General features: G+C 44.5%; 1 protein-coding gene across 1 annotated transcript in view; it reads right to left on the bottom strand.

Moving 5' to 3' along the window:
* Positions 1-9,691, bottom strand: part of LOC111979977 (A-kinase anchor protein 10, mitochondrial) — a 19,401-nt gene extending 9,710 nt beyond the window's left edge. The window contains exons 1-6 of the mRNA XM_070449400.1: positions 9,492-9,691; positions 6,176-6,223; positions 4,820-5,009; positions 2,847-3,382; positions 2,375-2,473; positions 1,998-2,082 (exon numbers count right to left, since the gene is read on the bottom strand). Coding sequence (XP_070305501.1) covers positions 1,998-2,082; positions 2,375-2,473; positions 2,847-3,382; positions 4,820-5,009; positions 6,176-6,223; positions 9,492-9,513 — 980 coding nt within the window. The 5' untranslated portion in view covers positions 9,514-9,691. The remainder of the gene's footprint in view (positions 1-1,997; positions 2,083-2,374; positions 2,474-2,846; positions 3,383-4,819; positions 5,010-6,175; positions 6,224-9,491) is intronic.
* Between the last annotated feature and the right edge of the window lie 4,997 nt (positions 9,692-14,688).

Here is a 14,688-nt window from a genome sequence, read left to right as displayed (position 1 = left end):
CAGCAAAACATCACATTGTAAGGATTTTTAATGAATTTATTTGCAAATTATGGTGGAAAAAGTATTTTGGTCACCTACAAACAAGCAAGATTTCTGGCTCTCACAGACCTGTAACTTCTTCTTTAAGAGGCTCCTCTGTCCTCCACTCGTTACCTGTATTAATGGCACCTGTTTGAACTTGTTATCAGTATAAAAAGACACCTGTCCACAACCTCAAACAGTCACACTCCAAACTCCACTATGGCCAAGACCAAAGAGCTGGCAAGGACACCAGAAACAAAACTGTAGACCATGCACCAGGCTGGAAGCATGAATCTGCAATAGGTAAGCAGCTTGGTTTGAAGATCAACTGTGGGCAGCAATTATTAGGAAATGAAGACATGACTGATAATCTCCTCGATCTGGGCTCCACGCAGATCTCCACCCCGTGGGGTCAAAAATCGATCACAGAACAGTGAGCAAAAATCCCAGAACCACACGGGGGGACTCTAGTGAATGACCTGCAGAGAGCTGGGACCAAAGTAACAAAGCCTACCATCAGTAACACACTACGCCGCAGGGACTCAAATCCTGCAGTGCCAGACGTGTCCCCCTGCTTAAGCCAGTACAATGTCCAGGCCCGTCTGAAGTTTGCTAGAGAGCATTTGGATGATCCAGAAGAAAATTGCGGAGAAGTCATATGGTCAGAGTATGAAACCAGAAATATAACTTTTGGTAAAAACTCAACTCGTCGTGTTTGGAGACAAAGAATGCTGAGTTGCACCAAAGAACACCATACCTACTGTGAAGCTATGGGGGTGGAAACATCATGCTTTGGGGTTTTTTCTGCAAAGACCAGGACGACTGATCTGTGTAAAGGAAAGAATGAATGGGGCCATGTATCGTGAGATTTTGAGTTGAAAACCTCCTTCCATCAGCAAGGGCATCATGAAGATGAAACGTGGCTGGGTCTTCAGCATGACAATGATCCCAAACACAGCACCCGGCAACCGAAGGAGTGGCTCGTAAGAGCATTTCAATAGTTTGTCCCCCTACCCATCTCTACTAGTCGTTGAGAGGTAAGGGCGTAGATGCTAGGTTGACCTAAGAAAAACCTACGACATTAAACCGATCTTTTAATCACATCTTCTTAACAACCAAAGATAACAATAATGTAGGGGAAACAAGATGGTGAAATAGGCCTTTCCACCTATGCACCAACTGTATGTGATACATCCGGTGAGTATTAAACTACGGTCGATACCTTTGCCCTCTTTGGAGGTAGCACTCCACTGCGTTTTAGGTGACACGAAATCACGGCTTTTAAAGATAAGGTTATGTAGCAATGTATCATGAGAATCCGCTGGCTTAACTAATGTAACTGTACCCCATTATGTCGGCGTTTGCTAGAGGCATTGCCAACAAAGGGTATATAACAAAGTATTGAGATAAACTTTTGTTATTGACCAAATACTTATTTTCCACCATAATTTGCAAATCAATTCATAAAAAATCCTACAATGTGATTTTCTGGATTTTTTCCCTCATTTTGTCTGTCATAGTTGAAGTGTACCTATGATGAAAATTACAGGCCTCATCTTTTTAAGTGGGAGAACTTGCACAATTGGTGGCTGACTAAATACTTTTTTGCCCCACTGTATGTAACCTTCTGACCCACTGGGAATGTGATGAAAGAAATAAAAGCTGAAAGAAATAATTCTCTCTACTATTATTCTGACATTTCACATTCTTAAAATAAAGTGGTGATCCTAACTGACCTAAGACAGGGAAAACCTAAATGTATGTAAACTTCCAACTTCAACTGTATATGGTCACATTTACATTTATGATATAGGAGTGGATTAGTGTATAACAGAACTGCGGTAAAACGTTCATCCTAGGAGAAAAATCATGAGACCTTTAAAGAAAAACACTGGCACTTTACATTAACTAATTGAATAAATAAATCTTTCAATGGATACGAGAACAGGAAGATTGAAAAAAAAAAAAAAACATACTGTTGTTCCATGATGGCGAAGACGACAGACTGTGCAATGACGAAACAGTTTGGGTCCACCAGTCCATCCTCCCCACAGATTTTAGCTGTCAAAAATGGAAAAAAGGACAAAAAACGGTCACAATCACACAACCGATTATCAATCATCCACAAAATAGTTATCCCAAAACCTAGCTAAATGATTACAGCGGATTTGATCTTTAACGTTGGTTGCAACATTCTTACTAGGTCTAACATTCTTAGGAATGCATACAGTACTCACAAAGTTCTGATACAATACTCACAGTGACTGTTAGTACTCATACCGTGACTGCAGTGTCTTAGAGTCAAAGTCCCATACTAACGGCAAATTGGTGGCAATCAGGACTCATTTCTTACCAACTATGTCGTTTCTGAGCTGTTCTGTGATGGGGATGGGCCTAGCAGCGTCTGGAGAGATGTACTTGGTGAAGATGTTCACTGCATCTCTCTCTATACCTACAACACACAGGAGAAGATGTTTAACAGCCAGCCACGAGTCATAAACTGTGTTCAACTCAGATATTGTTACCTCCAATGTGCAATTAAAACAAATTAACATCATTATTCTGACAGCCAGTTGTTTCACACGGTGGAGATAAGAACAAATATAGTGAAAATACAAGCCTTCTCTAGTCAGTGAGTTATACAGGCCTATAAATAAATGATAAAAGATAAGCCCAACACACAAAAGGATTTTGAGTACAGCCATAGAGTCTCTGAAACATGCATCACTAGTCGGCTCGAAGAGACTCCAGGCTACTTACTTAACATTTATCTATGCAAGTAAATTATGAACAGATTCTTTACAATTACGACCAGTCAAACGTACTCTTCATGAGCTTGTCTGAGAGCTCCTTGAGGGCGTTGGTGGACTGCAGCTTGAATGACGTCCCTGTCCTGTGGGAGGGCTGTCTGGTGGGGGTGTCTGCCCTGCTGGGAGTGCCAGGCCTCTGGTCCACCACAGAGCTGAAGGAGTCCCTGTGGACGAGCTGCGCCATGGGGCCTTCACTACTGTTACTGTTAGCGTCCTGGGGGCTGGGGGTAAGGGGGCGGGAGGAGGGGGGCCTGGGGACGGAGGGTAGGTCCATGTCTGGGGGGGAGGAGGGGTCGGGGGAGACAGGGGTGGAGGCAGGCTCGGCCAGGGAGCTGTGTTTGARMGAGTTGAGYCTGTMGGCCCGGACCCGYGACCAGCTGGTMGAGCGYAAGCTCTCTGCCTCCAGCCAYAAGCYGACCAYGTGGTCYGKCCCACGGGCCTCCTGGAACTGGATGTAGTAGGGCATGGCCACATTGTCCCGCAGAATCTGATCCACCGTCTTAGACAGGCGCGAACGAGTCTCAGAGGCCAGGTAGTTCACACTAGAGCGCCTGAACACACACATACAGTATAATAACTGGACCCTCCTAAAGACAATCAACCATCAATCAAAATGTCATTATAAAGACTTTTTACATCAGAACGTTCTCAAAGTTTTAACATAACGGCTAACAAAACCACAGCATTCCTGAATAAAAATAACAAATCAATAACAAAAGAGAATACTTATAAAAGTTCTGGGTCACATGACCAGAGAGGCATATGAATGACTGGCTGAAAGCCTGCGTGGGGGCCTCCAATTCATAATGGACTAAAGTTGGAGCACTAAACAGCGAGCTGACTGAGGTGTTTGTGATAAGTGTTGTGTGTCTCTGGTATCACCAGAGTTGGCAGGCAACCACGGGTGCTGAGCCGGAAGCTTAGCTCTCACTCGCTCGCGCCGTGCCCCCCTTCTCGTGCGCGTGCCTCTCTCTCGCCCCTCTCTCTCGCGCCGTGCCCCCCCCCCCCTCCTCGCCGTGCCCCCTCCTCTTCGCTCGTGAGCTCCGTGCCCCTTTCACATTTGCCCCCCTCTCTCGCTCCATGTCTCCCTCTCTCGCTCCATGTCTCCCTCTCTCCTGTACAGGAGCTCACGCCCGCTTAGTCCTGTCTGGGGTCCAGTCAGTGCAGTATACACTGAATTCAGAAAGTATTCAGACACCTTGACTTTTTCAGCATTTTGTTACGTTACAGCCTTATACTAAATACTTTCAGAATGCACTGTAGTATAGTCACCCTACTCTACTGCATTCCCAGGCCAGGCCTCAAAGATGCACCACTGGTTCAACCACCCCCTCCCTCTGACTAACCGGTAACTAAAGGACCTGTCCCAGCAGGTGTTGTTTCTCACCATGTCATAAACAATACTGGTGTAGCTGGCTGCTGTAGCACTATAAAACAAGCTCCTGATATCCACCCACTAATGAACTGTTTGATTTAAATAGCCTACATCTTCAGAGGGAAGACGATTTAGGGAGTTCTTATGTATCGTACTTAGGGCACAGCAAGCTTCTCAGTACAACACATACATTATAAGTAGGACCAGGAGTTTTACCAGGCCATGTGTTCACTCAGGAAAACCTCTGAGCCATACTGATGCATCATACTAAAAAGCGTTGCTGGTAGCGTGCTGGTTGGCCAAAAGGCTAACCCATGCATGAAGCTGGAGAGAGCGCGTCGCAGGATTAGCCTGGCCTGTTGGCAGTTAAACACACCAGCACCATTATCATTTTGTATCAACTCACTCATATATGGTCACACACAATCGAGTCAAAAGGACAGAATTTAAAGCGAAAGAGCTCATCCATTCAAATCAATCTAAATCACCGATCTAGGATCAGTTTAGCCTTTTCAATCATAATGACCTAATCCTAGATCAGAACTGCTACTCTGAAACACTTGTTAATACATGCCATGAAGACTAAGACAAATCAATGGAGGACTGGAGGTACATACCCAGATCCCCAAAGTGTGCAGCCTCCATGTGGATGGGCTGTTTCTTGAGGATTGCTGTGCGTCCGCGGGCGAAGGAGTCCATATTGGCAGAGATGGCGTTGATAGCCACATGGCTGGGCCCCGCCGCCTCCAGGATGGCATGGTGGTTCCGGAGACTCAGGGAGGGGGACTGGGGGCTCGTTGGGGCTACAGGGGAGGAGGAAAGGAGGATGGTTGAAAAAAATAGATATCTTAATTCCTTTGATCAATACAGTCAATGTAGGCTTAACTTTCTAGATGACAGAAACCCACAACCTGTTATGGTCCTGAAAAACGACTTATTTAACTTAAGTCTGTAGCAATTCAGTACATGAATGTCTCCAGTTAGAGCTCAGAGGGTGCTGTGACCTTTTTTGAAACACTGGGGTGCGGGAGACTTATTGAGTTTTAACTTATTAAAAAGGTCACTGTGAGCCTGTCTGAAAAGGGAAAATACTTCACGGCTATCTCTCTATCAACTCTTAAACTCAAGTCTCAACTTCGGATACAAATACTGCCTGATATACACCGAGTTCACCAAACATTAGTAACACCTTCCTAATATTGAGTTGCACCCACCCCTTTGCCCTTAGAACAGCCTCAATTCGTCAGGGCATGGACTCAACAAGGTGTCGAAAGCGTTCCACAGGGATGCAGGCCTATGTTGACAGCAATGCTTCCCACAGTTGGGTCAAGTTGGCTGGATGTCCTTTGGGGGGTAGACCATTCTTGATACACACAGGAAACTGTTGAGCGTGAAAAATCCAGCAGCGTTGCAGTTCGTGACTTAAACCGGTGCACCTGGCACCTACTACCATACCCTATTCAAAGGGACTTGAATTTTGTGTCTCGCCCATTCACCCTCTGAATGGCACAATCCATGTCTCAATTGTTTCATGGCTTAAAAATCCTTCTTTACCTGTCTCCTCCCCTTCGTCTACACTGATTGAGGTAACATCAATAAGGGATCCTAGCTTTCACCTGGATTCACCTTATCAGTCTATATCATGGAAAGAGCAGGTGTTCTTAATGTTTTCTATACTCAGTGATGTGTCTTATTACCTACATCAATCAATTCTCTCAGAATATTTACCGAAATAAATACAAATATAATTAGGAAGAATGATTAAAAAGAGAAAGCTCAGAGGGAAATACCGGTACCCTCAAAAAGGTGTGAGTGAACAGAGCACTGCAACTAAAAGAAGCACTGCTTTCAAAGAACATCCAACAAGGGCCTTCCTCTATTTTCAGGGCTTCTCAAAAATGAAACATCAGGTGGCAGCAGCACATCACTGCAATTCATCATTTCAGAGAGTTAGTAGTGTGGTACCCACCTCTATTGACTTTAGCATCAACTGGTTGCTCAGGTTCCTTTCCTTTTGCTGTGGGTCAAAAAAGAATTACATAGAGACTGCTCTAATTACAGTGCTAACATTTGATTCACAATACAGGGGGAGATCAGTGACTGGAATATTGGGCCTGGAGTCATTGTAGGGTAAAGCAATAGGGATGATGCAGTGTCACTGAAAAAGCACTCACTAAACTATCCAGTTACATGACGGTCTAGGCCTGGTCGGGAAACAGATATGCCTGTGACAGTGATAACCATGTCTGTTCAGCAAACACTCATGCACAGATCCACACTGTCATACACAGATAACATACGGAGAGAGAAACAAGCTACTTGTGTGTGGCTCCTAAAAGGAATAAAACAGAGTTATTCTTCACATTGAAGCATGGCTGCCATTTTACAAGGCGTGTTTATTGACTGCAGTGGCCTTGGTCTATCAGCTCGAGTGTCACAGCAGAGGCATTTTCCCCACTTCGTTGTCATGTTGTTACTGCAAAATACTCTCATCACCATAGTGAACAGTCTGGAAACAATGTCCTGTTTTTCTACACATTTCAGTCCTCCTGTTACATAAAGTAACAGAAATCACCTGGTTACAATAGTGTGGTGAAACTGAACCTTCTGCGCATGACACAAGGAGTCTTTCTCAGGCTCTTTCAGTTGTCAGTGGAGTGGGTCAGCAGATAGGGGCTGGTCTGTGTAGGGCAGGCCTCAGGGGAAAGGATGGAAACCTATTTTTCATTAGAGGCATCATATGGTGAGCATTTATAATTTCATTTGGTATATAAATCGGTGTCTAAATATGATTGTTATCATCATAACTTAATATTATCCATGGTTTGCAGCACTGTAGGCCTAATACTTTACAGTAGCTACCAAGACAAGTGTGTGTGTGTGTGTGTATTACTAGCCCAGGAATCAAGGTTTATAGTTTGGCCTAGTAATTTTCATGCAATAATATTTGCTTGAATCTCTTTGGACCACAATCCCAAGGTAAATACTGAGTAGCCTAGAGACATTTAACACAATTAGCTTAAGTCAATCCTTTAAATCTGCAATATGTAACTTTTTGGGCGATCCGACCAAATTCACATTGAAATGTAAATTCTAGATCTGTCACTCATAGAAAGCAAGTCTAAGAAGCAGTAGCAAGTCTAAGAAGCGGTCTGTGTGTGCTATTTCCATGGGTTTAGTTGGTTTCTAGGTTTAGATGGTACAATGATTCTCTACCCTATATTTGCTTGTTTTGTCACAAACTGAAATTAGGCGAACTATTTGAATTTTAGCAATCAGGAAATGGAGGAGCAATTTCTGCATAGTACATCTATCAAGCACCTTGAAAGGTAAGTTGAGGTAAGGTGCATCATTAGGTCATGAGTTCGGGTCCTGCTTTGCATGGCATAGCCCTTGATCATGATTCAAGAGTCATTGGACGAAGGCGTCTTCTGTAGGGGGGAGTTGTGTTAAGAGCCGCGGCGCTCGGTCTGAACATTAACACACATTGCTTGCTGTACAGTTTTGGAAGCACAAGGACCTCATCTTTCATGTTGGTGAGAAATCCTTTTAAATTGATACACACCTTTATAGGGTTAGGGTTCCCACATGGACATATTTCCATGTTACAGCACTTGTTTACGGAACACAGACAAAAGACAGAGTGGATGGCCTCCCGAGTGGCACAGCGGTCTAAGGCACTGCATCGCAGTGCTAGAGGCGTTACTACAGACCCGGGTTCATTACTACAGACCCGGGTTCATTACTTGGCTCATCGCACTCTAGCGACTCCATGTGGCGGGCCAGGTGACTGCAGGCTGATCCCGTTCGCCAGTCATTAAATTGACTCTTCCGCGCCCGTTGCAGCGATGAGACAATATCGAAAACTGGGGACAAAAAGTAAAATACAGGTGAACTACCAGTGCTCATTAGGTATCTGCGTCTCCGAACACCTGTGTGAACGGAAGACTGACACCACAAAGTGATGTCACTGAAAAATATTGTCGGCTGCACTGTGTTAAATCCGGTTAAAACAGTAAGTGTGTATTTTGTATTTGTGAAATTATTTTGATGTGGAAGTAGATTGACTGTATGTTTGTTTATTCCATGTGCAACTGTGTTGTTGTTTGTGTCGCACTGGTTCGCTTTATCTTGGCCAGGTCGCAGTTGTAAATGAGAACTTGTTCTCAACTAGCCTACCTGGTTAAATAAATGTGAAATTATTTATTTATTTTTAAAGATTGATTTCTTTCTAGAACCATACTGCAATTGAGAATTGATTTATCCTTCTAGAACCATACTGCAATTGAGAATCGATTCACGTTTAGGTGGAGTATTTGGCTGTTTTGGCTTCCAGAGCCAATTTGCCATTTAAAACCAGGCGTTCCTGCATGTGGGCATTCCTACATCTGCAGGCACCCCCTCGTTTTTCTTCTATTGGCACTACAGAGGGTAGTGCGTACGGCCCAGTACATCACTGGGGCTAAGCTGCCTGCCATCCAGGACCTCTACACCAGGCGGTGTCAGAGGAAGGATCTAAAAATTGTCAAAGACCCCAGCCACCCCAGTCATAGACTGTTCTCTCTACTACCGCATGGCAAGCGGTACCATAGTGCCAAGTCTAGGACAAAAAGGAGGGAGGGAGGAGGGGTTCATTCAGGAACCAATAGGATGTTCGAGGGGCAGCCTTCGTGCAAATGGAATGCCCACATGCAGGAATGCCCTGAATTGCGGGCTGCAGTTGCACACTATTGCTTTAACCAGAACATGTAAGGTCCTTGGACTAAGGAGTAAAGTTAGGCGCCTTTGGTCCAATAATGGGCTATCCATGGGGCATAGCAGACTGGCATGGAAGACAGACAAACTAAAGAAAAATGTATGTGGCATTATTAGCTAACACATCACAAAGTGAAAGGCGACGATGTGGTTAGTTAATACCCAATCTAATGTGCATTGTCCAAGAATGAACTTAGATCGATCATGGATGCTAGTTAGGTCTGAACATCAGCTAGCGATTTAAGTGGCAAACGCTATTGAGAAGGAACACTGGATTAGTTTGGTAACACAGATTTGAGATCATCTGGCTGCTTGTTGTATTTCTTCAGATTTGAAAGAGATAGATGGATTATTTAGCAAATACATTTTTCTCCAACGGATATTTGTCGAAGGCCTTGACTTGACACAGACCTGTCAAGCGCATTCTCATCTCAGTCATTAGCCATCGAGCATTTCTCAACCTCTCCCGCGAGCCTCTTCTTTACACCCTTCGGCTTGCGCTAGCTGGCTAGGCTAGCATACTTCCTTACCTTTCCTCCTGAAAAACGACATGACGATTTTCACGCTCTGAATGTATCCTCAGCTCAATGACAACATCCCGTGGATTCCCGAGTCCCTTCATTCACATGCATCGATTCTAGACAACTGAAATGGGTGTATTTGCAACCGAGAGGACTGGACTGTTAGATCCAAAATTTCCCCCTTCTGAAATCAGTGGCCATATTGTCAATACGTCTCACTTCCGGACTGATGCTGCAGCAGCATTGTGGGAAACTTGCATTATTTGCTAGTGACAGTAGAGGGCAATAACCACAAGGAAGATATTATCAGTGGGGAAGTAAGGTGGTACGGCATCCCGGCAAAATAAATAGTGAGGGTATGCTGTACCGGTAAAACGTGCGCCTATCACAATTACAACAACATGACCAAAAAACTATACACCACTATGTAACATTACTGCATGTCAGCTCCATGAAAAATGTGCCAATTGACTGGAAACCGGGTGGTATACGCCCAAATTGCATTGTGGTTTGAGGAGAACACTTACATTTTGTCAAGGGGAGATGAGTGGCTGAGATGTTGGTGGACAAGGTGGAGGTGAGATGAGGTGAGTGGCCAAAAGTGGATGCATCAATTCAGGCTACAAGTGTAGGCCTAATGACAATCACAGAATGTCATTACAATACACATAGTCGAGAATGGATGAAACATTAGCTAATGTTACATGTCAATTACAATATTAGCTCAAGTCTGTGTATAAACACTAGTTTTTTTATGTTAAGTTAAATAGAAGTTACCTTGCCAACTACATCAGTCAACTAAATAGTAGCCAATTTCTACTCCGCTTGCTTTTACAACTCAGTGAAAGAGCACCACACATACACACTTAACTATGCTCAACTCTCCCGTGCTGGTCCAGCCAGCCTTCCAGAAGCTTCCCAGTCACAACTTGTGGACTTGTTTATGTTTGAGTTTATTTATTTTTTACATTGACAGTGCACATTAATCAACGTTTCAGTAAAAGTGCCGGTTTTAGCCAGCTGGCTAATTTTCAACCGCAGTCCCTGGGCAGGTTATTAAAAACAATTACAATATAGACAATCATTGAGCAGTGAGCACACGCAGAGCGACATAGCATACAGACAGAGCAACATAGGACAAGCAAGACGTAGCATACAGACAGAGCAACATAGAACAAAAAGCAGCAAGACAAAATTCATAAAAGCAACAAAGTGTTTCCACACCTCACAAGCTACAGACAACAGACAACATGGAAAGCGGCAATACACAGCTAGGGATTATGTTCACAAATCTGATTGACCTTTAGCCATGTCTTCATGCATTTTGTGAAAGTGTGATATGTGGTGCAGTTGTGTGTGTCTAATGGCAGTGTATTCCAGACATGGGAAGCTCTCACAGAGAAAGCGGATTTACTAAAGGTGCTTTTCCTTAAGGGAACTATACAGTCACCTCTCATGGCAGACCTTGTGGATCTGCTGCCATATGTTTGGGTTTTCTGTTTAACAAAAATACTGAGTGGAGGGGGAGCCAGGTTATTTAGGATCTTGAATACAAGACATGCGTCGGTGTATTGCACAAGATTTTCCCAACTCAGGAGCTCATGCTTTCTGAGGATGTAACAGTGATGATGGCTATTGGGCTTCCTATCAAGCACTTTGAGAGCCTGTTTGTAGACCGACTGAATAGGTTTTAATGTTGTACAGCAAGCTTGGGCCCAACTAATCAAGCAGTATGTTAAGTGGGGGAGTATCATAGATTTGAAGTACAGTTTTGCTACCTCTGTAGTCAAACAATTTCGTATAAAACGGAAATTAGCTAGGTTGAATTTGGGTATTTGAATTACCTTTTTCACATGCTTTTTAAAAGAGAGGTTGGAATCAAGTATAATGCCAAGGTACTTAAAATCAGATACCACCTGGAGCTTCTCCCCTGACACATAGGCATCTGGCACAGTAGCATCTGTTGCCCTCTTTGTGAAAAACATGCAGACAGTTTTGTTCACATTGAGATGCAAACACGAGTCACTGAGCCAATTTGTAACCTGGACCATTACAGTAGTGAGTTCTTGTGCAGCTTGTTGTTTGCTCTTTGCATGCACATATATCACTGTATCATCTGCATACATTTGAACTTCAGACCCAGTACAGACAGAAGGCAGATCATTAATGTACAGGCTGAACAGGAGGGGCCCCAGTATTGACCCTTGGGGCACCCCCAAATCATAGCTAAGAGTGGCCGACAGCTCATTGCTCACTCTGACACACTGAGTTCTGCCTTCAAGCTATGATTTCATCCATCTCAAGGCATCGGGGAAAAGTTGAACTTGGATAATTTTGTGATGAGAATCTCATGGTTAACAGTATCAAAAGCCTTCCTTAGGTCCAGAAACACAGCCCCAGCAACGCCCCCTTTGTTCATCTTGGACTTCACATTTTCCAGAAGAAAGCAATTGGCCGTTTCTGTGGAGTGTTTCGCTCTGAAGCCAAACTGCATGGAGTGTAATGTGAAGGGGCTATTGTTGAGGTGGGCAATCACTTGTTCTGCTACACACTTTTCAACAACCTTTGACACCACAGGTAGTATACTTCTTCTCTGGTCTCTTCTCCACCCGTTACGGGGTCTGAGACACCGAAGCCTCCCACCATTAGCTCTGACAAATTGAAAACCCTAGTCATTGGCGACTCCATTACCCGCAGTATTAGACTTAAAAATAATCATCCAGCGATCATACACTGTTTACCAGGGGGCAGGGCTACCGACGTTAAGGCTAATCTGAAGATGGTGCTGGCTAAGGCTAAAACTGGTGAGTGTAGAGAATATAGGGATATTGTTATCCACGTCGACACCAACAATGTTAGGATGAAACAGTCAGAGGTCACCAAGCGCATCATAGCTTCAGCGTGTAAATCAGCTAGAAAGATGTAGGTATCGAGTAATTGTCTCTGGGGCCCTCCCAGTTAGGGGGAGTGATGAGCTCTACAGCAGAGTCTCACAACTCAATCGCTGGTTGAAAACTGTTTTCTGCTCCTCCCAGAAGATAGAATTGGAAGATAATTGGCCCTCCTTCTGGAACTCCACCACAAACAGGACCAAGCCTGGCCTGCTGAGGAGTGATGGACTCCATCCTAGCTGGAGGGGTGCTCTCATCTTATCCATGAACATAGACAAGGCTCTAACTTCTCTAGCTCCACAATGAGATAGGGTGCAGGCCAGGCAGCAGGCTGTTAGCCAGCCTGCCAGCTTAGAGGCATCTGCCAGTAGCACAGTCAGTGTTGTCAGCTCAGCTCTCCCCATTGAGACCGTGTCTGTGCCTCGATCTAGGTTGGGCAAAACTAAGCATGGCGGTGTTCGCTCAAGCAATCTCTCTGGAAAAAAGACCTCCTCCATTCCTGTCATTATTGAAAGAGATTGTGATATCTCACATCTCAAAATAGGGCTACTTATTGTTAAATCCCTCACGTCCAAGGCAGTTATAGTCAATTAACTAATCACTGATCATAATCTTGATGTGATTGGCCTGACAGAAACATGGCTTAAGCCTAATGAATTTACTGTGTTAAATGAGGCCTCTCCTCCTGGTTACATTAGTGACCATATCCCCCACGCATCCCGCTAAGGCGGAGGTGTTGCTAACATTTACAATAGCAAATTTCAATTTACAAAAAAAATGGCTGCATTTAAATTTTTTGAGCTTCTAGTCATGAAATCTATGCAGCCTACTCAATCACTTTTTATAGCTGCTGTTTACAGGCCTCCAGGGCCTAAGTAGTAAGTTGTTGGTTTGAAAATATCCCTCTAGTGGTGTGGGGACTGTGCTTTGGCAAAGTGTGTGGGGCTATATCCTGCCTGGTTGGCCCTGTCCGGGGGTATCGTCGGACGGGACCACAGTTTCTCCCGACCCCTCCTGTCTCAGCCTCCAGTATTCATGCATTAATAGTTTCTGTCGGGGGGCTAGGATCAGTCTGTTATATCTGGAGTATTTCTCCTGTCTTATCCGGTGTCCTGTGTGAATTTAAGTATGCTCTTTTTTCTCTTCTCTCGGAGGACCTGAGCCCTAGGACCATGCCTATACTTTCCTGCAACCTGCCTCACCCAATGTGGTACGGATCTGCTATTTTTATTCCTTATAACGGAACTTCCATCAGGAGCTAGCCAGCTAACTAGCTACTAGTCTTTGTTAGCCACGGCTAGCGGTCTTCACCTTTTTTCTCGGTCACCAGCCAGCCTTAGCTCAGACAACACCCGCCAGTCTGCACAGCGCGATATCACTGCTGTGTCTACTGCTGTCTTGGCTAGTTCTTATTGTTTTATTTCACCGTAGAGCCCTCAGTCCCGCTCATAATGCCTTAGAGAGCTCCTTTGTCCCACCCCACACATGTGCGGAGACCTCACCTGGCTTAACTGTTGCCTCCAGAGATAAAACCTCTCTCATCGTCACTCAACGCCTAGGTTTATCTCCACTGTACTCACATCCTACCATACCATTGTCTGTACATTATGCCCTGAATCTATTCTACCACGCCCAGAAATCTGCTCCTTTTATTCTCTGTCCCCCAACGCACTAGACGACCAGTTCTTATAGCCTTTAGCCGTACCCTTATCCTACTCCTCGTCTGTTCCTCTGGTGATGTAGAGGTTAACCCAGGCCCTGTAGCCCCCAGTTCCACTCCTATTCTCCAAGCGCTATCATTTGTTGACTCCTGTAAACATAAAAGACTTGGTTTCATGCATGTTAACATCAGGAGCCTCCTCCCTAAGTTTGTTTTATTCACTGCTTTAGCACACTCCGCCAACCCTGATGTCCTATCCATGTCTGAATCCTGGCTTAGGAAGGCCACCAAAAATTCTGAAATTTCCATCCCAACTACAACATTTTCCGCCAAGATAGAACTGCCAAAGGGGGTGGAGTTAGGGTTCTGTCATGCTATCCAGGTCTGTGCCCAAACAGTTCGAGCTTCTACTTTAAAAATCCACCTTTCCAGTAATAAGTCTCTCACTGTTGCCTCTTGTTATAGACCCCCTCAGCACCCAGTTGTGCCCTGGACACCATATGTGAATTAATTGCCCCCCATCTATCTTCAGAGTTTGTACTGTTAGGTGACCTAAACTGGGATATGTTTAACACCCCGGCCGTCTTACAATCTAAGATGCCCTCAATCTCACACAAATTATCAAGGAACCTACCAGGTACAACCCTAAAAACAT

This window comes from Salvelinus sp. IW2-2015, linkage group LG20 (assembly GCF_002910315.2).
Source record: "Salvelinus sp. IW2-2015 linkage group LG20, ASM291031v2, whole genome shotgun sequence".
Classification (NCBI taxonomy): domain Eukaryota; kingdom Metazoa; phylum Chordata; class Actinopteri; order Salmoniformes; family Salmonidae; genus Salvelinus; species Salvelinus sp. IW2-2015.
This window is presented reverse-complemented; position numbering and strand designations above follow the sequence as displayed.